Source organism: Lentinula edodes (genome assembly GCF_021015755.1).
Source record: "Lentinula edodes strain Le(Bin) 0899 ss11 chromosome Unknown C8R40scaffold_61, whole genome shotgun sequence".
Lineage (NCBI taxonomy): Eukaryota > Fungi > Basidiomycota > Agaricomycetes > Agaricales > Omphalotaceae > Lentinula > Lentinula edodes.
Genome location: NW_025764367.1, coordinates 238,976 through 263,718, shown reverse-complemented (window position 1 = coordinate 263,718; position 24,743 = coordinate 238,976). Strand labels below are relative to the sequence as shown.

Below are 24,743 nucleotides of genomic sequence, written 5' to 3'. Positions count from 1 at the left end.
TCGACAACGACATAATACCCATCACAGCATGAACCGCATTCCTCAGGCTCTTGTCCACATCCAAATCACCCACAAACGTATAGCGCACAATTCAAGCTACAAGCGTACCCTATACACATCACCCAAACACACATTGTCTGTTTGAACACTTATCCGGATCGCTACTACTCCCGCTCCCCAGGCGCTTCATCCCTGCTTTGTCAATACCTCGTACCGCGCGCTCCCCCCGATCTGAGTCGCGATACTGGAGTTACGCGCGATGGCAAGACGCTCCAGCCGTATACTTCACGCTCTATACACATCCAAACGCTCCCGCGTCCCGTCGCCAGCGGATGGCCCCGGTTTTTTGTACGCTTTCGTCGATTCCGATGTCTACTGGAAAGTAGGCATGACGAGCGACTACGACCGGCGGAAGGCAGAGTGGGACAGACAGTGTCCGTGTCCCAGCAGAGTCTGGCTTCCGCCTGTACGGGTTGTATGGCGAAGGAAAGCTGGTGCGCTGTTGACTAATTTTCAATTGAATACATGTTTATTTTCTTTCAGAATCGTTAGCACACATTTTATTGGAACATAGGTGCATCAGCCGACCTCGCAAGTACTGCTCTAACTGTCCGTACGGTTCACATCTCTATCCATACGCTAATTCATGCTGTGTTGCAAAGGTTCCAAGGCACATGTTGAAATATTCATCTTCCCTGGTCATTGGTGGTATATCTGGATAACTATTGTCCTACCAGTCCTTGCAAGAGCAGCAGCAGCATAATCTACTTATGAATTTCTTGTACAGTGTATATACATATGATGGTGTTATCTAGGTCAGAGCTGTAAGACAAGCTTGCTGATTATGAATGAATGAGCACATAGATAAGTATAGCTACCTTCTATCCTAAGATTCTACTAACACAATTACTAGATAATGGTACTGGTCTTCCCCGCCTCCCGACGTCCCGACATTTGCGACACTTCTTCGTTTGGATTTCTAGATATCGACGACGTCTAGATGTCCCGACGTCCCAATATCGACGACGTCTAGATGTCCCAACGTCCCGATATCGAGACGTCTCGATGTCATAACGTCGCGATATCGACGACGTCTCGATGTCACGACGTCCCGACATCGCGTACCCATATTCTCGGTGAGATTATTTTGAAGAATGTCATGCTCTCCACGCGGCGAATATTCCGCGAAAATTTTAAACTATCCCGGCAAGATTATGCTGCAATCATTCAAAATAATCCTAGTACATTCACACACTAATTTAGGGTAGATTAGACTGAAAAATCCTTGCATATTCAGCACGCGAAAACATTGAAAAATCACGATGGGTTTAATTAGACTAATCCTAGATAGTTTTGTGGAAGAATTTTCTGAATAATCTCAATATATTCTCTACATAATGTTCGTCCGATTACAGTGTGATTAAATAAAATATTCAGCTTACACTTAGGCGTAGAATTTTGTACCTAATCTCGCCTTATTCGCGGCCTATTCGCGGCAAGAAAAGGCCTTCATCCCCGCAGTGTGACAGGAACTGGACAAGAACAAGGCATAACATAAGCAACAAACGCGTTAATTCCCACACTCGAATCGATGTCTGGGCCTTCTTCTGATTTAGACACCTTCTGCAATATCCTTTCTCAATGCAAATGTCTGGCAATCTTAACAGGAGCTGGTTTGAGCGCAGGCTCTGGTGTACCAACATATCGCGGTGTCAATGGGCAATGGACTAAAATTGTCAGTGAGCTTGTAACTCGTATATCTACTCGAAAATTTTTTGATTGCTTCCAGAATCCTATGGACGTCGTTTCACTTCAAGCTTTTACTGATAACCCAGGTCGAGTATGGGCATTCTTTCATCCCAAGCGCGATGCGTTCGTCAATATCTATATGTATCGTTGAAATCACGTCTAATCTTAACACAATGATCTAGATGCATCAAAGCCCAACCTAATGCGGCTCATCACGCCCTTGCTTCCTTCTCCATTTCCTCTGTTCGTCGAAAATTACTCCCTAATCTCATAGATCAGACAAAACCTCCATTGTACATCACTCAGAACTTTGACGGGCTTTGTAGGCGTGCTCTTGATACTGCGCTTGATAATGCAGAAAAGGGTGGCGAGATATTAGACAAGGACACCCGACAAGCAGCTCACGAACGTCTCATCGAGATTCATGGCTCATGCTATCGCTTCCTTTGTACACAATGTAAAGCATTGAAGACCAGATTCGACACACCTTTGGCAGACATATTCGCGAACGAGGACGTAGTAGAGCAGGCAAAGAATGGCGGATACACGATAGTTGTTGATCAACTACCTAGGTGCGGTGGCTCTCAATGGTCGGGATCGAATAGGTAGGATATCTATCAATACATTCACACTTATGAATGTCACTAATTCTACCTCCAAGGTATGGACAATGTGGCGGACTTCTCAGGCCCGCTGTGACTTGGTTTGGCGAGATTCCCGAAGGTCAGGGTGAAGTTGTGCGCAATCTCACCAAGGTAGATGTCTTGCTCGTCATTGGCACTACTTCGCTGGTACGCATGCACTCTGATCAGGTCTTTCATCTCTTCTAATATCAGTCAGGTTCATCCCGCCGCATCCTATGCCGCTACCGTAAAGAAGAACGGAGGTATTGTTGCAGTCTTTAACCTTGGTGAAACCCACGGAGATGACAAGGCAGACTTTGCATTTTATGGTCCGTGCGAGGAGACCATTCCGAAATTGCTGGAACGCCTAGCCGAACTGAACGCTGCATAAGGAAAGCACAAAAACTTACCTGTAGAGCACTTGAAAATCGGGTGCAAAACTACTAATTCAGCACTCAAAGAAACCTTGGATTTATCTACACCATTTGGACCTCAATCATAGGGACTAGCTTGTACATCTCAACCTGTAGTATTAATTGCTTTGCACCCGAACTTAGCCTTGTCAGTCGTCGTCATCCTCAACAAAGCAAACCTTTTACCAGGGAAGATCATGCCTTGACGCGTGTTGCGCTCCGAGACTCGTAAGGCACTTTGACTCATACATATAAAACGTCTACTTTATTTCTATCATGTTCCTCTACCAGCCTCTACCCTATTCCTCCTTTCTTACATACAAATGTACGCCCCATCTTCCATCTCATATATCAAAGCTGAGAACGCAAAATTTCGCTCTCCGTACCTCCCTGTCGCGGTCTTCGTCGGTGGAACCAGTGGAATAGGTCGAGCAATCGCTGAGGCATTCGCTCGGCATACCAAAGGCAACGCCCACATCATTATCGTCGGTCGAAACCGCGCAGCAGCTGAATCTATCATCGCCTCGTTCCCTTACCCTACAACCGAGCCCCTTTCTGTTCAACCTAAACACGAGTTTATTCAATGCGATGTTTCGCTATTGAAGAACGTTCGCCAAGTTGCGAAAGACATCCTTGCTCGACATGATAAGATTAACTTCCTCGTGCTCTCTCCCGGTGTGTTGAGCTTCGCCAGAGATGATATCACTGAGGATGGTGTAGAGCGCAGTGCGGCGTTGGTTTATTATTCTCGATGGAAGTTTATCTATGATCTTACTCCGGCATTGACAAAGGCCCGGGAAGAGAACGAGGATGCGAAGGTGCTCTCAGTGTTGTCAGCTGGAAATGGCGGAAAGATTGATTTGGGTGACTTGCCTTTGAAGAAGGCATCCACCATTACTGCAATAAAGTCAATGATGACTTACAACGATATCATGATGGATGTGAGCACTGCTAATTTTATTTCCTCAAGGTGGACCGAGGACTGACAATCACTGTCACGGTCGTAATCTCTTCCTACTTAGGGTTTTGCCTCCCGCTTTCCCTCAGTCTCCTTCGTTCATTGTTACCCCGGATACGTTCGCACACCCATAGGATCAAACTCCCCCTCCTTCCTCATCCGAACCCTCTCTTTCATCACCAACTCCTCATTCAGTCCTTTATTCTACCTCGCAATGTCACCCGAGGATTGTGGAGAATATCAACTGTACGGGATTCTGTATACTGCATCGACACCGGGTGCTTGGAGGATTGGGAAATATGGGAATCATATCGGGAAGAAGGGATATTACGGAGACGATAATGCGAGAGATGTTCTGTGGGAGTATACCCTTGAAGTTACGGGTTCCAAGTGAATGTGGTTTCCATTGTTCAATAACACGAGGATTTATGTTAAGTACGTATCCATAATTTGCGACTTTACATTGACAGCTTTATTTAATTTCAAGGAAGGGATTTCTGACTAGGTGAAGGAATGTATAGAGTATATAGCCCCATAAGTTCAAATCCTATGGCACTCACGAAGTGCTTCCTTCCGCACACCTCAAACCAAAGAATACCCGTACAAAATTCAATATACATAAACAGTATCACCATCTGTGATCATCACATTTCGCCATTCTTCACTTTACATTCGGAATCATGTCGGGAGAGTTGGTCCGGAAGCAGGTCGGAAGAGTTTGCTCAAGGCAGCCCCGAAGCATCAAAAACTGAACCCATCTCTCCTCTCTTTCTCCCGCACGAGTTGTATCCAATGGAAATCGCCACCGTCAAAGCCCAGAACGGTAAAATTTCGTTTCCGTATATCCCTGTTGCAGTTTTCATCGGAGGGACTAGCGGTATAGGTCGAGCGACCGCAGAGGCGTTAGCTCGTTATACCAATGGCAACGCCAACATCATCATCGTTGGTCGCAATCGTGCTGCCGCAGACTCCATTATCGCGTCCTTCCCTCGTCCAAGCTTTCCTTCTGTCAAACACGAATTCATCCAATGCGACGTTACTCTTCTCAAGAACGTCCGTCAGGCGACAAACGAAATTCTCTCCCGTCACTCTAAAATCAATGTTCTCGTGATATCTACCGGAGAAATGGAGTTATTCAACAGAGAAATCACAGAGGATGGTTTAGATCGTATCGTGGTGTTGGCCTACCACTCCCGCTGGAAATTCATCCATGGTTTTATGCCGGCTTTGGCGAAAGCCAAAGAAGCCAACGAGGACGTGAAAGTATTGTCTGTGGCATCGGCAGGGTTAGGTGGAAAGGTCGACCTTGAGGACCTGGAACTGAAGAAAGTATCCCTCATTCCTTTCTTACGGTCTATTTCTACTTACAACGACCTCATGGTGGAAGTGAGTTATATCTATTTTTATCCCCCAGACTTACAATGGGGCTCATTATTCACCTTTAGGGTTTTGCTTTACACTTTCCCTCGATCACTTTCATACATTGCAGCCCTGGGAGGGTTCGTACTCCTCTAGGATCGAATTCTTCCTCAATACTCTTCCGAACGCTGTCTTTCCTCATCAACTCCCCGTTTAGTCCTTGGTACTATTATTCATTGGCACCCGAAGATGCTGGGGAGTATCAACTGTATGGGATGCTTTACACTGCTTCGACGCCAGGAGCTTGGAGAATAACACAGGATGGAAGTGATCTGGGAAAGAAGGGCTACAATGGTGATGAGAACGCAAGGGATGTACTGTGGAGGTATACCTTAGAAGTTACAAGCACAAAGTGATTAGAGGGTTACGAGGAGCTTAGTAAATAGAGTTCAAGGTTTCAATTACCATTGAATACTATCTTTCTCGTCCATGAACATGAACCTCATCCTTGAACCTGGAGCCACGAAGTGCGCCTCTGGGGCCATGGCGATATGTGTAACGCGCCTAATTGATGAAGGCCCTGAAATACTGTTTGTAGCTGTCGATCGATACAGGTCTTTATGTCGCGCAGCAATTCTCGCATCATCAAACGGGCACATTTGTACTCTATTTACTTCTTTCTTGCTTGGCAAAACCTGTGGTCAAGTTCATACCTATTTTCGCACAATGACCACAGGAAATCAAGGTGAGTTCAAGCCATACATATCGCTGTGATAGCTAATGTCTTGAGACATGAATTACAATTGCTAAATATTCCATGTACATACAATCAGCCTTCAGTAAGGGAGTGCACAATAAAAAGCCCTTCCTCAACCCCCGTGAGCCCTTTAGATAGGAAAAAATCTTGAATCCTCTCTTCTTCTCTCTCTAACATCTCTTCACTGCTTTCTCGTCACCTTTACATGAATATGAGTTGGTTTCACACCTGGTGTTGAGCATGTAGCAATACTCGTCAACCATGGATCACCGCCATCCTCTTCCTCTGCTTTGCAGTCGTAATTGACACAAGGTACCGTGTTGAACGTCAAAGTGCTTGCACTGTCACTATGTTCATCGATACTGCCACCTCCATGTACGGTACCAGTCAAAGTCGACATATTGCTGTTCAGATCGAAACCCAAAACGGCTTTTCCCCAACCTTTTAGCAAACTAGTCAAGGTACATCGGGCACTAGGATCCACATGAAGCATCCTTCGTAATGTAGGCCTTGTCTCTCGTGGTAGAAGACTGAAAATTGACCCTGCCTCCCCACTATGCAAGGTAGCCACACTATTACTGCGCTGGAGAGTTACCTCTTGGAATCCAATTGATTCTTTCAAGGTTTCAGCAACATATCCTGATATTGTTGTGGTTGGACTTGACTTCGAGGTAGAAAAAGTGGTGAATTCAGGTAAGCTTTCTGTGGAGTTTCCTGGTCGACCTAGCCTTATCACAGAAGGGTCCATTTCGACGTCAACCTTCGCAGTGGTAGAGAGTTCGAGTTCTAATTGTGAGCTCGATATAACTCCTTTCGATTTGGTGGACTTCGGCATGCTGAGGTCATTCTGAGCATCGACAAAAGCGCGGAAACTAGCATCAGTCTTCATGTCCGGGCACTTCCACGGAAACCTCCGGAGAATCAGGCAGAGGAAGATGACTGCAACACTCCATACATCACTTTTTCTGGGATCGTATTCTTCGTCCGTCAGGATTTCGGGAGCCAAATACGGATCTGAGCCAACAATGCCTTTTGCCTTGATATACGTTTTCGTCCCCGGGTAGTGAAAAACAGTTGCAGTGCCGAAATCAATGAGTTTGACGATGTTGTCAGCGGTTATGACACAATTGTCGAGTTTGAGATCCCGATGTGCAAGACCGAGTGAGTGAAGATATTCAACACCCTCGCAGATCTGATGGAAATAACAGTAAATCTCAGGACGAGACATCTTGCCAGACATGACAACGGAGAAGAGATCATATGGAGCGTATTCCATGATCTGATAAACGGTTCAGGAATGATTCGAATATTGTTATAGCGTGGACTGACCTCGTAATAGTGGCCGTTCTCTGTAATAATGTCGACAACCTCAATAATATTTGTATGGTTGAGTGCACTCCCCACGCAAAATTCTGCGGTGACTTTTGTCTGATATTCCTTCTCGCTTTCATCTTTCCGCTTTGGACGAAACTGTTTCACAGCGAAAATAGCCCCGCCGTTTTTCTGTGAACCCTTGATGAGGCGGACAGTACCGCCTGCGCCGGAGCCAAGCACTCTCCCCCATCTGCCATATTTTTTATGGAGATGGGCATGATTAATATTGATGGGGCGCGTTAAATGCGATGAATTCTGAAAATGGTGACTGCGAAATTTGAGGGTATAGGGAGGCAGAGGAGAACGAGATCGGTTGAGTTCCGAGTTCGAGGCAGAGCCAGAAGAGGGAAACGGACTTAGGTCCTTTTCGCTGAACTTGTCCTTGGGGAATATAGACGACAGCTTTACTTTCTTCTTGAGTGAATCTAGAGATAGCAATCAAGACAGTGGTTGCTGGGGAGTAGTCGAGGCACGATTTGTGCGATGTAGCATGCGCTTCAAGTCATGTAGAAGACCTGTAGAGGTACGGTTTGACGGAGCGGGCGCTTCTTCTGCAGGGACGGTTACAGATTGTAGCAGACTATTCTTTGAGTCTGGAGACTGGGAGTTCGGTGCTGTAATAGGCATCGAGTCTTGTGATGTGGGTAAAATCTGTGGTGAGTTTGAAACCAGTACATCTTGCGAGGATGCAGGAAGATCCTACAATAATCTCATAAATAATTGTTGACCAGTTATAAAGATGGAGAATTTACCAATGGAGGAATAGATTCGGATCGAGAAGTGTCTGCACGAGTATCGACCGCTTTTATATACTGTTGATCACTAGGCAGAAGCAGCGAGGTCAACACGGATGTCAGCGACAATGGGATTATTGTCTTCTTGGGCTCAATTACAGTAGATAGCACAACAGGGCGATTGGCGAGAGAGATATGAGAATCTGAAGCGCATCGCCTCAAACTAGATTCCATTCTGAATAAGTGAATGCTCAGTTTGAGTGATTGCTAAACCCACGATTTATTCTGAATTTCCGAGTTATTCAGGAAGCGTGCCATCATGATATTAGTAGGAATGAGGGAGCAATCAGAATTCCTTCTTTTGAGGACTGGTGTGTCGAAACTGGACAACATTGCATTCCTTTTGCGTTGGATATATGCGTGAGCTAGGGACAAAGTTCTTTATATTTTATATTTGCAAGTGATCGAAAAATTAAAGCACATACATTCGGATTCAACGAGTTTGTAATTCTTGCGTACACGATGAATCAATTCCTTGTTGTCTGGCATTTCCTCTTCACCCTTACATCAATATCTCGATATGAGATCAAGCTTGGTAGTAAAATCGGAAATGCTTACATCTTGGATTAATGAGGCCCAGTCATCATCATGAGTGATTGCAACCTCGACACTGCTCTTCAAGCAAGGCAGTAATGATTAGAATGAGGTTGACTAAATCCGAAGTGACTTACATGATGCAGAATCCAATTATTGATAACATTAGAAGGGTGGTATTCCTGTCAACATCCAGGTGAGTGAACTTAGTTAAAAGAGAATGTAGAGACATGCCTGGTATTTCACTGGAATGTTAAACATCCCAGCATTGTGAGTGGTTGAAGGGTTCTGATAATCACACTCAGAAGCTAAATAAGGCTTCAACCACCACTGCATTGCGATTGGAATGGCAAAATCAGTTGACCTTGACTGTGGTAATAAGTCATCCGGACCAAGCTGACCAATATATGTCACTTTTGCAGCAACATTGGAGCTTGTCATGAATGGTGGAATCTTCACCGCAATCTTGAAGCCACGAAGAAACACACATCCGGATTGATTTTGAAAGATATTGTCAGCATCACTCGAAGATGATGCAGAGTTGCATTTGCTGAATGAGTATTCTGGTGGTCCTCTTTCATCATCAGGCTCTTCGGGTACGAAATCTAATGATACACTCCCCGGATGAGCATCAACAAACGATGCTACTCCCCAAGCGCGCGCTTTGTCACATCCAGTGACAAGATACAGTGATCCATTGTGAGCTCCTCGGGCCAAGGGACCGTTAACGTACGTGTACCAAGACTGAGCACATTCTGCGGCAAAGCGATAGAACTTGGTATATTCTTGGTGATCGATCTGACTTGCACCCTCGGGAAGGATAAGTAGAGAACCTTTGGTAGCTGACGATGTGAAAGATAATCCCGCCCCAACTTCTTTGGACACCCCGCTGCAAACGTATGAGCAAAATATTAGAACGGGACTATACGACGTACGGAATTCTTTGCTGTCCCGGGAAATATGGAATTCTTGATCGGTGGATTTGAGAAGGATTACTAGCAACGTGGGAACCTGCACGACAATTCTGTGCGAGTTCAGTAGTTCCGCTAGCATCGACACCTTGAAGGTGTCTGAAATCAGGAGGAACCCGACCTATGTTCACTGGATGATCTGCAGGAAGGCATGCATTGAAGAGATAGTCAAACCCTCCAAGCTCATTTAGAATTCCCACATCTCCAATGCGCACTCCCACCCGTCTATATTCTTCTGGTAAACCCTGGTGAGGTTTTGGTAGCCATAGTGGGTATCCTCTCTTTCGAGGAAGTAACAGCCGCGCGTACACTTCCCATTCAGTTTCAGTCGAGGATGAAGATTCCGAGTCCGAGTCAAAGGATAGAGTCGGGATCATTGTGGGAGGTGGAGGCTGAAGGGTGGTCGACTGAAACGGGGAAGTGAGAGTTGGACCATTATGGGAAGCAATGAAGACACTGTTTGTTATGTCGAAATGAGAAGTATGGAACTAGTTTTTGTGCAAAATCCAGCGCCTACCACAATATCCTCTGCTTCGTGCCTTTGCTTAAGTTCAAACGTAAGTCTTGGTACTCGACTTACCCTAGATGGTAAGGTTTTGGGGATTGCGTTCCACGAAAATTCCTGCCGTGCACCAAGTTTCTGCCTAATTCCAGCCAGGTTATTTGCTTCACACAATCAATCGTCTATTGTTGGTTCATAAATTTCTGGCAGCCGTCTTTCATAGCGCTCAGCTGCTGCTTTACCTGGGAGCAATTTATCATTTGCCCCCGGGGATTCCTACTTGCTGCCATAGGGCAAGTGCTCTAGAGCACAAAGGCAACTGCCTTACTACCTCAGATCTACTGGCCAAGTACTAATCAGCAACTGACCAACAGCTTCAACCTAATCTTATGTTAGTTCAAGGAAACCAACCGGGGACCTATATATCGTTACCGTAAGCCAACCGACTACCAACCGATAACCTCGGCCCGACCTGCGTAAGCTGGCATCTTCCGATGAAACGGGAGGCATACCATCATTGATCCACCAGTTTTATCGGAATTCTCCGATTACCTTGTATGCCCGGTTTGAACGACTCCAAAAACTTAAAGCTATGAGGGAATGTGCTCTGGTATATTAGAAATACAATAGTTTATGGGTGCTAGAAGTTATTAGGGTACATAGTCCTTGCAATAGCAAGTGCATCAATCCAAAGCCGCACAACTTCGGGTTCGTGAGGTAGGCGCGAATGATTTTGAACCAGTTGATCCAGGAAAGCAAGCTGCTCCGGGTTGAGCAGAGTCGATGGTGGATCAACAGTAACTGTGTTCAGATCTGGAGGAGGGCCTCTGCTACCTAACCAGGAACCAGAGCCCTCATTTGGAGAATAGTTTTGTCGGAGAGCTCGTAAAAGTACTTCGTCTTGCAGACCCTCCCAATCTACTCCAAAAATCTCAAGCTCTTCATCGGACATTGCAAATTGGTCCAATGGCTCCCCTCGGATCCCATTGACAAGTGAATCAAAGACAAACATGTCCTCAGGACTCCGTGCTGGTCCATGACGCTGTGATACCCGATGGCTATTCCACGACTCAGCCCAGAAGGCAAGCTGGTCGTTGATAACAGGAAGGAAAAGATGCTGGAGTAGCCATATATGGTTTACATTTGAGACTTGCAGTCCATGGCGAATTTCGAGGAGAGTAAACATATCATGCCATGTTTGACTAATGTAATGGCTAACATCTACCCACAAACGCTCAATTCGAACATTATGAACAGATCTAAGGAAATAGACTGGTGAGCATCTAATAAAATGCTCATAGCTTGCATACCTTCCCCATAGATATGAGCCACGTCCTTCTCCACGAGCATGTTCCATGAATGCTGCTACCCACACATTTTCAATTCCGTGGTCTCCCCGAACACGCGAAGGAAGGCGATACTGTTCCACAGCAGAAATAAAAAGTGATAGGACAGTTTGACCACGATTGTTATTGCTTGCACGGAGCCCTGTTATTAGTCTTGAGTACCCATCAATGAAGCCATGTATAACGATACCCCATCTAATAAGCCCTGGGATTGAGGAGATATCGTAGCATGCTTATAAGTATAGATGGATGCAAAGACGACATAAAGATACTGACGATGATGTCCATCATGATGCCATACCGAATTTGGACCTGGAACAGAATATCCTCGACGGCGAATCCGAATGCGGTCGAAGACGCGGTGAATGGGATCAATTCGAATGAGAGACTGCCGAATGCGTTCATATGGAACAATAATACAGAGACGGCGAAGCATGCCATCCAGCATTCGTATACCTGCTCGATGATAATGTATGCGCAAGCGTCCTAATAGGGAATCGAGCTGCTCATCTGAGATACGAGATATATAACCTGGTGATGATGAAGATGGTATTAAGGATGCTTCAGCCCGCACATCTTCAGGCAAGTGAGCTGGTTGTGGAACTTCTGCGTCAAGCAGCTCATCAGAATTGTCCAAATGGACATCAATTCTACGAGTATCTTCCACTGAGCCCACCATGCGAGGAAATGGGTTAGCACCTGGGGAAGCAATGCCATACTCCAACAAACGACGGCGCAGAGTTGAACGAGAAACATCTAGAAAATTGCTTATTCCACTTGTGCTACGATGTTGATAAGCAAATCGAAGGAAATTGGGATCAATTACTGTGCGCGGTCGTCCTGGGCGTCCAGTTGTTTCTGTGAATACCACTTCTGGCCTTCCAAGGTGAGATGACTCTATGCGTTGGTTATACAAAGCCTGAATGTCTAGAATCATAGTCTGAATGCCATTTTGCAGCGTTTGTGCTTCTTCTGATTCAAAAATGGCTATATGCTAAGTTCATTTTCTGGATCAAACCATAAACAAAGAAAGGTGGTAAGATGATACCTCAGTAGCAGTCTGTGCAAACTGATGCAAGTCTTCTCCAAGGAGCTCTAGTAAAAATGGATCTGTTGGTTCTGAGTGAACCTGAATGGCCACAGCTTGAAACTGAGCATAGTGGGCTCTAAAGGCATCTAAGAAGCTCGTTCGAGGTGCAGAACTACCTATATTTGTGGTATTTTGGGCTGCAGAAAGCAAGATACAATGCAGAAGGGTCAAGGTCCACATATGGACTGGAAGGAATATCCACATTGTGGATGTAGAAGAAAAGCAAAATTTCAGACTTCCGATAATGAAACTGCCAGTTTGTTCAGGAACCGGCATAATTACGCGAGACGGTCAGTTGTTTGTTGCTTCTACCATCCCATTATTGTGAATATTCAAGGCGATTGCTGTAGATTATGATTATCTTATTAGCAACTTAGAAGTGGATTCTTCAACAGCATCCTTGTTGATTCTGGTGTAAGATGCTGAAGAGGAAGGTAACAGTAATACATTTGAATTCTAAATGTTTAAATGCATCGGACTTAACAGATCGTACTTCTCCAATTGACTTTGAATGATGGAAAGAAGCGTGTATTTGTTTGGATCGATGGGCGGCTTTGTACCTCCTTCTTTCTTTCCCAATCCTTCTTTTTATCTGCCTCTCGTTTCTTTTAATTCCAATGGAGCAATCGAGGGACATTTTGGTTACGCTACTTAGAGCAGGACGGCAAACTGGACTCATACCTATGGACCACACATTCACTATCTCCGAAGTGCTCGATGCGGCCGAACAAGCTGGGATTATATCGTTTCCACTTGTAGATGAAACTTTTGCACCTCTTCAAGGATTTGATTGTTTCGTCCCAGAAGCTCAACAAACTCACCAGAGTATAAACAATTTTAACTTGGAGGATCTGTTAGGGAATAGTGCTTCCAATGAGGCGATAGGTAATATACTATGCTGCTTTTACTCAGATAATGCATTCTGCTGACTTTTGTTCAATTCTCTCAATATGTTCCCAGAATCTCGTATTGAAGCCCAATTCATTGACCCGACTGCTCTCATCTTTGATGCAGGTAAGGCGTTGAAATGCTTTGTCTGTGAACGAAAAGCTCACAAACATATATATTGCAGGCGAACATAGCGGTATTATACATCAAGCTGCAGATCCAAATACCCAAGGTAGGATTCAGCTTGCTTTATCAGGCGGTGGCTCTAATATATGCTTTTAGATATCTTTCAAGCGCCATGCATCGGTGGTGTTTCTGTTGCTTCTGGTGATATTTTTGGCGGTCAAGGTGAAATGTTATACGCTTGTAGTGCATCCATTTCTCACATTAACGCACCTTAAGCCTCCAATCAAGCACATATTTCCCCCACTGCGAGTCTCTACCAAGGTTCTGGAGAATATATGGATGCCTCCCTCGAGCACAACTCAAGTTCTTTACCTGGAACGCTTGTCAAACATCAGCTCGTCATGGCTAGCAAGACTCCATCTCTCTCGACCAACTCTTACTGGCAGCAGGAATCCCACATGGAGCCATACGTCAGGTCCAACAAAGGACCTGTAGTTATAACGAGCGCGATCAACTTCGAGGCATTTTGTGATGAGAATGGATATAGGCGTTTGCTAGCGATGTACCCAAGGGGGCAATTACGAGGGCCTGAGCAGTGTACCGCATTGTGCTATTTTCAGTGGTCTAATGCCCGGGGCTTCATGGTTGAAAGCCTTGGGTATACTGGCGGTCTCCATTTGCGGCGTTATAAGATTCAATACGATAATGGAAGTGGCAGATTCGAAGATCTTCTGACAATTCTGGAGCATCGACTGGGCTGGAACATAACTACTTTTCAGAGCGTTACCCGGTTCTTTGAGGACTGCGAGCAGCTCACAGCCAACTATATATGGGATCCAGAACTTGATCCAGTATCTACAAATTATGTACAGTCCGGTCAGTTCTCTCCGCCTGCACTTCTCTATCAGAACTGATACTTGTGTTCGTTCCTTAGGTATTGTCAAATTAGACAAAGGCAACCCATACGACATATGGAAAGGAATTGTTTATCTTTTCCACGATCCTGGTTTTTTCATACATGGAAAAATCCCGAGAAAAAGCCCACTTGTGTCAGAAGAGGAACAGGTAGCCTCTCAAATCAGCCAAAATGTTATCTTTCAGAATTTGCGACATATTCAAAAGCACCTTGTCCTTCGTCCAGCCTGATTTCACTCATTTGTCCCTTTCACATTTATCTGCTACTAATACGTATATCCGACATTCCTGATATGCTTTGCTCCTGATACGCTTTGCTCCTGATACGCTTTGCTTCTGATACGCTTTGCTCCTGATACGTTTTGCTTCTGATACACTTTGCTCCTGATACGCTTTGCTCCTGATACGCTTTGCTCCTGATACGCTTTGCTTCTGATACACTTTGCTCCTGATACGCTTTGCTTCTGATACACTTTGCTCCTGATACGCTTTGCTCCTGATACGCTTTGCTCCTGATACGCTTTGCTCCTGATATGCTTTGCTCCTGATACGCTTTGCTCTCGTTACGCTTTTCTCCCAATACACTTTACTCTCGCTACACTTTTCTCCCAATACACTTTACTCTCGCTACACTTTTCTCCCAATACACTTTGCTCTCGCTATGCTTTTCTCCCGATACGCTTTGCTTTTGCTCTCGCTACGCTTTTCTCCCGATATGCTTCTGATTTGCTCATCCATTCCCCTGCTAAGCACATCTGCTTTTACAATATTTGCATCTTTATTTCATAGCATACAATGGGTCTCTATTTGCATTGTCTATCTGGATTTCCCCACTGCTTGGCTATCACACTCTCTATACCCAGTACGCTCACTATTCATCCTATCGTCACTTATGGTCTTTCAATATCATATATCCTTCTTAAGATCAGTTCGATTTGGACCCTGTTATTGGTCAACAAATTTCATCGTCAACAAATATATGTATATTGGCACTAATGACCAAGGTTGTTCATTTATATCACAAGCAGGACAACGATGTAATAAAGCAAGGTGGGGTCAAAGCAAAGAAATAGCTTGGGCAAGGCAGCAATCGTATCTACCAAGGCAGCCAAGGTGGAGGGAGTGCTGCTTCCACTGCCGAAAGTGCTGAAGGGTATTCCCAGATGAGCGTCCGATGGTCTCCATTCTCTGGCTCTTTCATTAGATAATGGTAACGGGGCCATGAAGGGTACTCTTTGTGAAATGATACTGGAAGATGGTTATGAACATCCCATAGAAGAACTGCCTGATTCAAAGATGTTTCCCAAGCTGAAGGCGGAAGGCCATAAGATTGAATATATGGATGAAAGTTGTTTACTGCTTGAACAAGAAAGTTTCGGATGGACTGATACCAACATTAGACAGATTTGGCAGTAAAACGTATAGATCAACCCACATTCATCATTCCGTGCCACATTTTCCTGGCTTCATCATTCGCATATGTGTGCAAAATTCTCTGGTAAGTTTGATTATTATCCTGCAATAGATCAATTAGCATTAATCAGAATAGTGTAGAGATACCTACGTTGAAGAAACTATACAATGTTGCTTGAGTAATCTTGTCTCGTATCATTGTTTGCGCCTCATATCTAGAAACACCATAACGAAGTTCTAGATCCTCAATATCGAGTTCGCTGCCACTATATCCAGGTGGATAGACTACTCGCTTCATGAGAGAGGTCCGTTGGTGCAGTGGCTTCTCCCCAAAAGTCACATCTTCAGGCCAGTGAGCAGCCCATACGGCTGAAGTACGAATGAGAAATGCTTCTTCAAACTCTGTTCCAAAAACCATAAGAAACGTGGGCACAAAATGCCAGAGAAACTTGTTTCGCAAGGATTTATGCAAGTGACATGAATACTGAAGAGAATTTCTTCACAACCTATGCTTGATTGGTTTTGGAAGAAATGCTCACCGAAGGATGGTAACGATCTTCATCGATTCCTCTATCGGTTTGGGTCCACGACTCTTCAAAAGGTTGATGGAAATATGTGAGCGACATATTGGAAAAGCTGAGGATGAAAAAATTTCAAAGCTGGGTACTTATAGAGGCTTAAATGCCATCGGTCAGCTTGGCCAGCAGTTACTAAAATTGAGCAAAGCAAAATGCCATATGAAATTCTTAGACGCCTCAAGTTCAAGGATCAGATGACATGACATCATATTGATCAAGCATTGATAGCATTGTAAAAATCTCATTTTCTTTGTCTTTCTTCTATAAATGACGATGATTAACTCAATAGTCAAGTTCAAGCTCAGGCTCAAGGTAAATTCTCTAATCAGAGCAGCATGTTGATTTTCAATGATTTTTAAAGAAAGCCATACGGGGTATATTTAAATCCTTATCAGGCCAACCTACTATTCCAGACGTCGATGTCGTAGATGAAGCAGTAGCTGCTGGCAGCAATGCTCAGCTTGCATTGAGAGTAGGCATTCATCTTGGGGTCCCCGGTACAGATGAATCGGGTATGTATGGTATACGTATCTGGTATGCAAATTGCTTGTTAACGAGTAATGATAGCAGAACATATTATGAGTCTTCGTACCTTTGGCAATAGGCATCATGACCGGTCCGATTTGGTTGCGCAGAGTAGCAACTTATTAGTGCTTCATAATTCCGAGACATATGAGCAAACCTGAAGAATCCATATTCCAAAATATATTAATCCTTCAATATTCCCAAATATTCTTCACGTGTGATAAAAAGGCCAGCATATACAAGACCCAAGGTCAGAATACCTAGTGGCTCGTGGCCATGAGAGATACCCCTTCTTCGGCATTAGAAGTTCCGCCTGAGCTTTACTTGCAACTTTCCGGTGCATGCATTTAATTAATCGTGGTGACAAAGTTCCCTTTGTCATCGTTGTCATTCGCAATTTCCTAGATGACCGTATCTTTGCCCTTGGTATCATTGTACTCTTCAAAATCTCCTCGCTCCGCCCTTTCTCTCTCTTCCCGTTTCAGCTCGGTATTGGGAAATGGGGAGGCAAGGGACTCAGATCCGTCTGCATAGATGGAAGGATGGGATACCATCGATGAGGCAGAAGCACACAGATCAGACACAGAATGGTTGACAATTAGCTCAATCAGTTCCGCGTGCTCAGTATTCTGTACTATGTTCACTTTGCATCCATACCCTTGTATCTATACAGTATTCCTGATTTTGCAATCCAATCTTATTACTCACTCAAGCACCGAGCATGGCTTTATATGTTACTGAGCTAGACAAACACAAAGCCTCGGTTGGCTTGCATGCAGATTTCAAAGGATAGCCAATAGGTTAGAATAGTGGGATTGTACCGTGCAATATTGATCCTATCTATATTCAACAAACTATAGCTTCCAGAGTGGTTTATCGCAGCTCTTCTCATTACCAGGCAAGCATTTCTTCCAATCCCCGATGTTCCTGACGCTTGCTGTATGGTGAGCGTTATCATCAAATGAGATCTTTGACGCTACTCCCGCTGCTTCTCCTAGGCCTTACGATTGGTTCCTGACGTTCTTTAGGCAATCCAACCTGGTTCAGCTGGACCATCCTCTGTGGAACCTTCCTAGGTATCTTCAATGTTTCCTTCTTGTCCGGCACAAGTTGGTGATGCAAGTTCACCAATTCTTTCGGAGGTTTGGACTTCGGAGCTGGCGGACGTGCAGGAGTGACAATCGGACCTCGATATTTGCCTATGATATCAGCAGGAGGAAGGGGAAGGCCGGGTTTGGGGTCATGTGCTTTGCGAGTGGAAGTAGCCGGAGTTTTCAAAAAGCTGGGAATGTAAGAGAAGAAACGTCCGAGACCAGCTTTGGGTAGGGAAGAAGTCTCGACAGTCAGAAATGACAGATAACTGAGAGTATTCATTTCTGAATTTGTCAAAGAAGGTTCTTCACTTGCCAATTCTCAGCTGATAGCGACTGCTTCATGTAAGAGATGCGAATATCGAGGAGCTGACAATGTTGACGGGACTTTGTGCCGTCGAGGCTCCTCCACTACGTCATCAGGTATACTACTGAAAGGTGCCGTAGATGCACCAGGCGGAGGCAACAATACAGGGTTCCTCAGAGGAAAAGATCGTCGATTTAGGGGTGTGAAGTCCGGAACTTCCATAGAAGACGATGGCTCGCAACTCTTGGATATTGTACGGGGAGTGTAAGGAGTTGTAGGTGGTGCGACGTGTCCTGCACGCTGTTTCTTCTGAATTGCTTCAGCTCTAGCACGAAGACTATCTTTATCCGAGGTCATACAAATTAGTGGCTGAGAAGAATATTGTGAACCAAATCTTACCTTGACCAACCACGAGCATTAGTGATATCGTCCCCACCCATTTCGACTATGAATCTTTGAACCACAACGTCAACGTCGACAAAGTCGACTTCTGCCAATGGAACATCTTCGTGTCCGTTATTCAGGGGAGAGGAGATCGAGTTGGATGATGATCGGGATGCAAGATCTATTCTCTCATCTGTAAAACAGGCCCCGTCAAGGATTCTTCATTCTTCCTTTGTCCATTCTTTGTAAGCTAACTGTTAATCATTCTGGTGGTCATCTTCTACATCCCTGATTTCATGCACGAGTGTGCTCTGCGGTCGGATTGCGAGCCCATATTTCGCAGGCAAAGGAGTACGGTACGATGCACGTTCACTAAGCCCTATTCCGACGAGTGCATTATCTTCGGGCATCAGAGAACCAGACTTGGAGATGCGGGGCGAAACAGCTCTAAACTGCTCCTCTTGGACTTCCTTCTCGGCTTCCTTTAGTAGTCTCCCTAGAGTTGTCACCGGACTGTGAGGTATATAGACCATGTCGCCCACAGCGGTACCCAGCGAGCGTCTCGGCGTCAAGCGAGGTTTGCCCTTAGAGATTCCCGCACCAGACAGCGTCTTATGACAACTGTCCCGTTTCAACTTCTCGATAGTGTAATGCGAAATTTCTCGAGTGCGTTGTTGCTGTTGCCTCAAAACAATCTTAGTGAAGCAATCGTAGTCGTGCTGGGGACTTTTGATGAGAATCATAGATCAGCAGAAGAAACATGTCACCTGTTTTGAGATAGCAGCAGCTTTGGAATCAGAGCTAGTGATTTGAACCAAGCCAGGATCTTGGGACATAGGATCAGACCCATCTCCACTGCTCATTTCGGCGGCTTCTTCTGCAGCGTCAATTTTCAACTCCTCCTCTTCCTCTTTAAATACCTTATCAACGGTGATAGGCCTCTCATTTACTTGATGAGATGGATGAGCTGCCTCAGCGTCCTGCTCATCGTCGTCGAAAATCTGTGCCAGACCCGATAATGGTTTCACGGGACTCGAACGTGTACCAAATAGTTCCTTGGCTCGTTCCAATGCGGAAAGGCGCGTATTACTACGCCTCTTGTCAGAAAGGAAAGCTAGATCTCTAAGTGGAGCAGGTGAAGAGCATGCCTGAGACTCTGCCAAGTGTACACGACGAGGAGTATGTGCTGTTGCTGTGACGCCAGACGGTTCTGCGATGTGGTCACTGACTACCATATCAAAAGAAGCACTGCTAGGGTTCAAATCCTCGACTTCCGATTCTTCCTTGATTCTTCATCAGAATCTGTTCTGAAGGTAGGAATGTAGTCGGCATTCGGATTAAAGGTATGAGGGGACCGCATCAGCTTAGATTGTCTCCGTTTGCGACTAGGTGTAGCCTGGACGCTGTGACCCGTTAAAGAGGAAGGTAGAGGCAAGAGTTCATGCTCTGTCAAAGTAGACATTGCAATCCTCAAACCTCGGGTTGGCGAAGGAGTGGTTTGTATGGATGTGTCAGACTGTTCGTACATGGGCGCGATTAAACTTCCTTGACTGTTTGCGAGGCTTGGGATTAGGCATAGCCTGAGCGTCAGTGACAAGATCGCCGTTATGGATGGTAGCGCAAGACGAGCCAACAAAGGAGTGTGTAGCAGCCTTGACCATTTCCGTTTTGAATGAGATGGTGCGATAGAAGATGTTGGAATAGATTTCATGGATTCATTTAGACGAGACATCTGGAAAGCAGTTGCGTCTAGCGTTCAAGTTGGGACCCGTAGGAATTATTATACGCTTACAGATAGTTTATGAAAGCTAGATCTCTGACTGATATTGATTTGCTGAAGAAGAGGAGGTTTTTTGGGGGGGCAACCACTCGGCATCCTAAAGCAGCCCAAGGCGTCTTCCAGAGTAAGTAAGTAAGGTCGAACAGCTCTGCCAACAACCCAACATGCCCAAAGCACGTAGAATCCGGCAATGATAGAATATCCATCGTGTACTTCTCGTTTTCCTTTGAAGACCATGCCAAAGAATCCTCGGCCAAGGAGTATGGGGAGAGCGACAGATGTGCCAAGGCAGAGAGCTCCGAACGTCCATAATATCGAGACAAAGAGTATCATTCGGTATCGGAAATATGGCGAGATATAGACCACAGTGAAGTCTTGTCTGCTGCTATGCTTGGCTTGAACCGTTTCCATATCCTGTTGGGTCATGAGGATCATTGCCTCTTCATTGACAGGTTTGCCGGTAGCTGTAACCGCTACAGTAGCAGGAATGTCCCACAGGATAGCAAGATCGTCCGTATTGGGAACCCGCCTGAAAGACCCGTCATAATCCTCAACCAGGATAGAAGCGTCTTTGCTTGAGCCATATACGATGCGGGAAAGTGAGAATTTTTTCGGAGCGTATTCCTCCTCCGCCAGACGTAACCCAAAGAAGTATGAAGTAGTCGCAGTCGCGTCTGGCCAGTCCTTTCCACACTACCATTGTGAATTTCCTAAGAGCTCTTCGCGGACAAAAATAAGTCATAGTATATGGTAATGCGACGTTGAGGAATAGCAAATCGATAGAAATATTGGATAAAGGCTCTCTGCATTATTCATGAGATTAAGCAAGAAGTTACACAAGTGAAATACACGAACCTCGTTTTCCATCGAATGGGAAGGAGTAATTTTTGGCCAAGAAAGAGCAACACCGCAACGCTGAAAACGGTGCATACAACGACAAAGGTGTATATGATGCCACTGATGCATATTTTCCGAAGTTGGACTAGCGCAGCTCGTTTGAGGATATCGCGTATGGGATGCGCATTCTGATCCTGTGGGTCTTTGATGAACCACATCCCCCCTGGACGCATTATACTTTGACACCCCATTGGCGTCAAGCTGGATCGCCCTTCTGCCACCGGCATTGAATGCAACAGCAGCTCCTTCTCGAAGTTGTGGTCTGACTTGGAATTCTTCGGCAATCTCATCTTCGCCTTCTTCGTCTTCTTCCTCGTCATCTTCCTCATCCTCATCTACTTCCGCACCTGCAACTTCATTGCCATCCTGGAGGTCCACAACATGAGGTTCCTCATGCTGTTCAGCGTTCCCAGCCTCCGGCTCAGGTAAATCTATTACAAGTTCTAGCTCAGTATCACTCTTGCCTTCTTCTGAACCATCTGTTGCTTCCTCTTGGAAATACGTCGTTATTTCCTCGTCCATCTCACCGTGATCCGGGATTAACGGCGATGTACTGTTTTCGCCCTCATTGACTTCATGTCCGTCAAGCGTTTCTGCGTCATCATCTTCATCGTCGGCTTCGACCGCTTGTTCGCTAACCGGCGCTAAAGCACTGGTAGAAGGACCTGCAAAATAATCTCTGTTGTCGGAGTTGACCAATTCTTCTGGTGCCCGATAAGTAGCCAAATTGGGAGAAGCAAGAGGTGTTTTTACACTCGGCGAAGAGGTTCCGGACCCAGGAAAACTGGGAAGGGTGGTTGGAAGCGGTGGACGACGTATGGGTGCTCCAGGGCTGGATATACTGGTATTTGAAGATGGTATGATGGTAGGAATCACCCGGCGTAAGTGGTGGAAGCGAAATTGGGGACTGGGGATGTTGAAGGAGATGAAGAGGGTGGGGACGAGGGGCTTGACAACTGTTTATCAAAGTTCGATCCACGAGAAGGAAACATTCCCCAGATGTAGAGTCCGGATCGGATTTCGGGGGATACACAGATGAAAATGGGATACTTCCATTCGGGCGCTCGAGTGCAACGGATGGAAAAAACGAGGAAGGGGGGGCGGTAGTAGTTGTCGTTGTACGTTCTGAAGAGGTTTCGGTATTTGGAAGTGCCAGACCCTGATCTAGGGCCCGCCTTCGGCTACTCCCATTCTGCCTGGCCAGTTGCAGTAATACAGTATGAACGGACCTGTGGTCAGATTAATATTTGCCTGCTCTGGTGAAGCTCTAAGGATAGTCAAAGACTTTTCAGCGGCCTGGAATAGGACGTATGAGAGCTGCTGTTGGATTTAGACTGCGGATAGTACCTCGTGAATTTCCGGATGCTTCCGCCGTGTTTCGCTGGACGGTGACTAATAAAACAGAATGAGGTCAATGTTAAGCACGAGATTATAGAACGGACCTGAAATGATATCCCATACGATTTGGAGTTGTTTTGTTGATGGATCGTCCAAAGAAAGGCTGGTGGTGCGCGGATAGGAGCCTCGCCTGCTGCGCGAGGTTTTTGGACAATTATGGTGTTGTAGAGGGGTGCGGCGAATGTTGCAAATCCTTCACAAAGAGAGACAAGACATTGCACGGCAAGGAGATAGACGTATGATTCAGGAATTGGAGGAGAGTCGGCCTTGTCCAGTTGGTCAATACTGAAACATCACAATCAGTAGAACTGTAGGAACAGTAGAACGGCACTCACCACTGCAGTTTCATAGTTGAACCCTGCAAGCTTAGTCCAGCGTTCGAGCCCATCATTCCAACTACATTTGATACCGTGGCGCTAGCCGCAGTGGCAACCATCCCAGCTACTCCATCCAACGAATAAGCAGAACCACTGGGTGATAATGCGTAGTGGCTATCATTATTACTGCTGACGCCCACACCGAACATCTGCGAGACTACCCCGAGCAGAGCGGGCTTTTCTGTGACAAGTCGTTTGAGCGCAGTGATAAGAGTGCTGAGAGCATTTGAGCCATGTTTCTGTGCATCGTAACAATCCCATACGCTACGCATGAGTTCCGCATCGCTGCACAAACTGTTCCAAGACGAAGCAAACATTATGAGACAAAATGAGCTCATGTTAAATAACGCTTACCCTCGCATAATCTCCATTGCAAGCACCCTCATCCGCTGAGGTCTTGACCCGCGATTATGACCATACGATTCATTCGATGCAATGCTACTTCCGCTTCTGCTTGTATCCAACAACACCGAAGTATTGTCCGTAATAATACGGATAAGGAGCATCAAGAACGCCTCAGCTTCCGTCTGCAATTTGAGGGAAAATTGCTTCAGCAGGAGGAACACGACGCGAGTGCATCGCAAAATGAGAGGGAATGTCGGTCGGTCTGAGAGCGCCTTGAGGAGAAGGGGTCAGAGATGATGTTGTAGAAGGAGAATCAGGGAAGGGTGCTATGGCTATCAATTAGACGGGCCGAAAAATCAACTGATACAATCGACATACTTTTCGAAACAATGCATGATAATTTGTCAGAACGCTCTTAATTAACTCCAGTGCGAACGTCTTATGGAGAGATTCAAGCTTGAGGAAATTCGGCTTTCCGGAATTGGCCAAGAGACATAGATCCTCGAATACGGAATACGCGTCTTTTGCAGAAGGACCGAGGGGAGTGGTGGTGTCATCTGGTAATGTAATTTCTGCGAGCCTATGATCTGCCTCTCCAATTTCTGCGTCTGTGTTCTTGTGATCCTCATCAACCATTTTGTCCGTCACAACCGCGACAACCTGCCGAAGAGTTGCAGCGGCCGTACTAATACGACTGCAATTCGTGATTCTTGTAACTTGAAACACAAAAGTAAAGCCTATGAAAGTACAAAGTATGCCTTCAGCGAACTGAATTGAGTGAATGAAACGGTATGCGAAGCATACTCCGACTTACATTGCCCAATAACGTATCGTGCACTTCCAAATAATTTGTTATCAACCCGAGTAATGTTTGCAATATCTCGAGCTGGATATCTACACCCTGGTTCATTGCATCGCCCATGATACAGATGATTTCCGGCACAGTGGATTTCGGAACGGCTTTGAGGGATATAAGACGTTGAAGAGAACCACGAGATATCGCAACGACTTTCGGAGACTTGGTAGCACATCCCATGAATACTGGTTCGAGGAGATCGAAAGATTGTGGTCCATCTGAATAACACAAAGTTCAGCTCGGAGTAAGCAGTCTCTGGTTGAATTTTCACCTTTCCATCCTCTCTAACCGGATAATTCGAGCAAGAGCCTTCCCTTCGATGACATCGTCTTCTTTTTCTTTCCCTTGCCCTTTTCCATTCTGCGATTCCTAGCCCTCTTGGTCACAACCTTA

At 45.5% G+C, this 24,743-nt stretch overlaps 11 protein-coding genes across 11 annotated transcripts; 5 read left to right on the top strand and 6 right to left on the bottom strand.

Annotated features, from left to right (window-relative positions):
* Positions 1-259: 259 nt before the first annotated feature.
* On the top strand, positions 260-1,000 carry C8R40DRAFT_1074459 (uncharacterized protein; the record flags this gene model as incomplete). Its single annotated transcript, XM_046226715.1, has 4 exons — positions 260-494; positions 575-609; positions 816-824; positions 914-1,000. The coding sequence occupies 4 exons, from the start codon at positions 260-262 to the stop codon at positions 998-1,000; spliced, it is 366 nt and encodes a 121-aa protein (XP_046080083.1).
* A 591-nt stretch (positions 1,001-1,591) lies between these two features.
* C8R40DRAFT_1177282 (sirtuin) lies at positions 1,592-2,763 on the top strand (the record flags this gene model as incomplete). The annotated part of the gene is made up of 5 exons (XM_046232655.1): positions 1,592-1,735; positions 1,790-1,872; positions 1,932-2,354; positions 2,411-2,540; positions 2,590-2,763. The coding sequence occupies 5 exons, from the start codon at positions 1,592-1,594 to the stop codon at positions 2,761-2,763; spliced, it is 954 nt and encodes a 317-aa protein (XP_046080082.1).
* Positions 2,764-3,108: 345 nt separating this feature from the next.
* On the top strand, positions 3,109-4,137 carry C8R40DRAFT_1177281 (uncharacterized protein; the record flags this gene model as incomplete). Its single annotated transcript, XM_046232654.1, has 2 exons — positions 3,109-3,726; positions 3,808-4,137. The coding sequence occupies 2 exons, from the start codon at positions 3,109-3,111 to the stop codon at positions 4,135-4,137; spliced, it is 948 nt and encodes a 315-aa protein (XP_046080081.1).
* A 398-nt stretch (positions 4,138-4,535) lies between these two features.
* C8R40DRAFT_1177280 (uncharacterized protein) lies at positions 4,536-5,518 on the top strand (the record flags this gene model as incomplete). Its single annotated transcript, XM_046232653.1, has 2 exons — positions 4,536-5,129; positions 5,189-5,518. 2 exons carry the CDS (start codon positions 4,536-4,538, stop codon positions 5,516-5,518), a joined length of 924 nt encoding a protein of 307 aa, XP_046080080.1.
* Positions 5,519-6,025: 507 nt separating this feature from the next.
* C8R40DRAFT_1220402 (kinase-like domain-containing protein) lies at positions 6,026-7,452 on the bottom strand (the record flags this gene model as incomplete). Its single annotated transcript, XM_046233260.1, has 2 exons — positions 6,026-7,138; positions 7,189-7,452. Coding segments are annotated over 2 exons (1,362 nt in total), but the record flags the coding sequence as incomplete, so codon positions are not given.
* Positions 7,453-9,197: 1,745 nt separating this feature from the next.
* On the bottom strand, positions 9,198-10,072 carry C8R40DRAFT_1260068 (uncharacterized protein; the record flags this gene model as incomplete). Its single annotated transcript, XM_046233810.1, has 2 exons — positions 9,497-10,072; positions 9,198-9,450 (listed from the first exon to the last, which is right to left on the bottom strand). Coding segments are annotated over exons 1-2 (666 nt in total), but the record flags the coding sequence as incomplete, so codon positions are not given.
* A 602-nt stretch (positions 10,073-10,674) lies between these two features.
* On the bottom strand, positions 10,675-12,650 carry C8R40DRAFT_1060739 (uncharacterized protein; the record flags this gene model as incomplete). Its single annotated transcript, XM_046225374.1, has 3 exons — positions 10,675-11,293; positions 11,653-12,275; positions 12,429-12,650. The coding sequence occupies 3 exons, from the start codon at positions 12,648-12,650 to the stop codon at positions 10,675-10,677; spliced, it is 1,464 nt and encodes a 487-aa protein (XP_046080077.1).
* An 887-nt stretch (positions 12,651-13,537) lies between these two features.
* Positions 13,538-14,862, top strand: C8R40DRAFT_1132908 (uncharacterized protein). The gene is made up of 4 exons (XM_046229257.1): positions 13,538-13,590; positions 13,641-13,706; positions 13,761-14,360; positions 14,419-14,862. The coding sequence occupies exons 3-4, from the start codon at positions 13,820-13,822 to the stop codon at positions 14,628-14,630; spliced, it is 753 nt and encodes a 250-aa protein (XP_046080076.1). The 5' UTR covers positions 13,538-13,590; positions 13,641-13,706; positions 13,761-13,819; the 3' UTR covers positions 14,631-14,862.
* Positions 14,863-15,402: 540 nt separating this feature from the next.
* Positions 15,403-16,526, bottom strand: C8R40DRAFT_798701 (uncharacterized protein). Its single transcript, XM_046236248.1, has 4 exons — positions 16,352-16,526; positions 15,964-16,296; positions 15,835-15,915; positions 15,403-15,783 (listed from the first exon to the last, which is right to left on the bottom strand). Exons 1-4 carry the CDS (start codon positions 16,436-16,438, stop codon positions 15,496-15,498), a joined length of 789 nt encoding a protein of 262 aa, XP_046080075.1. The 5' UTR covers positions 16,439-16,526; the 3' UTR covers positions 15,403-15,495.
* Positions 16,527-17,872: 1,346 nt separating this feature from the next.
* On the bottom strand, positions 17,873-18,753 carry C8R40DRAFT_1177275 (uncharacterized protein; the record flags this gene model as incomplete). The annotated part of the gene is made up of 3 exons (XM_046232652.1): positions 17,873-18,317; positions 18,381-18,650; positions 18,713-18,753. The coding sequence occupies 3 exons, from the start codon at positions 18,751-18,753 to the stop codon at positions 17,873-17,875; spliced, it is 756 nt and encodes a 251-aa protein (XP_046080074.1).
* A 201-nt stretch (positions 18,754-18,954) lies between these two features.
* C8R40DRAFT_1177274 (uncharacterized protein) lies at positions 18,955-23,466 on the bottom strand (the record flags this gene model as incomplete). Its single annotated transcript, XM_046232651.1, has 11 exons — positions 18,955-19,416; positions 19,465-19,921; positions 19,969-20,429; positions 20,490-21,151; positions 21,207-21,280; positions 21,333-21,508; positions 21,561-22,330; positions 22,604-22,670; positions 22,722-22,766; positions 22,817-23,057; positions 23,108-23,466. 11 exons carry the CDS (start codon positions 23,464-23,466, stop codon positions 18,955-18,957), a joined length of 3,774 nt encoding a protein of 1,257 aa, XP_046080073.1.
* Between the last annotated feature and the right edge of the window lie 1,277 nt (positions 23,467-24,743).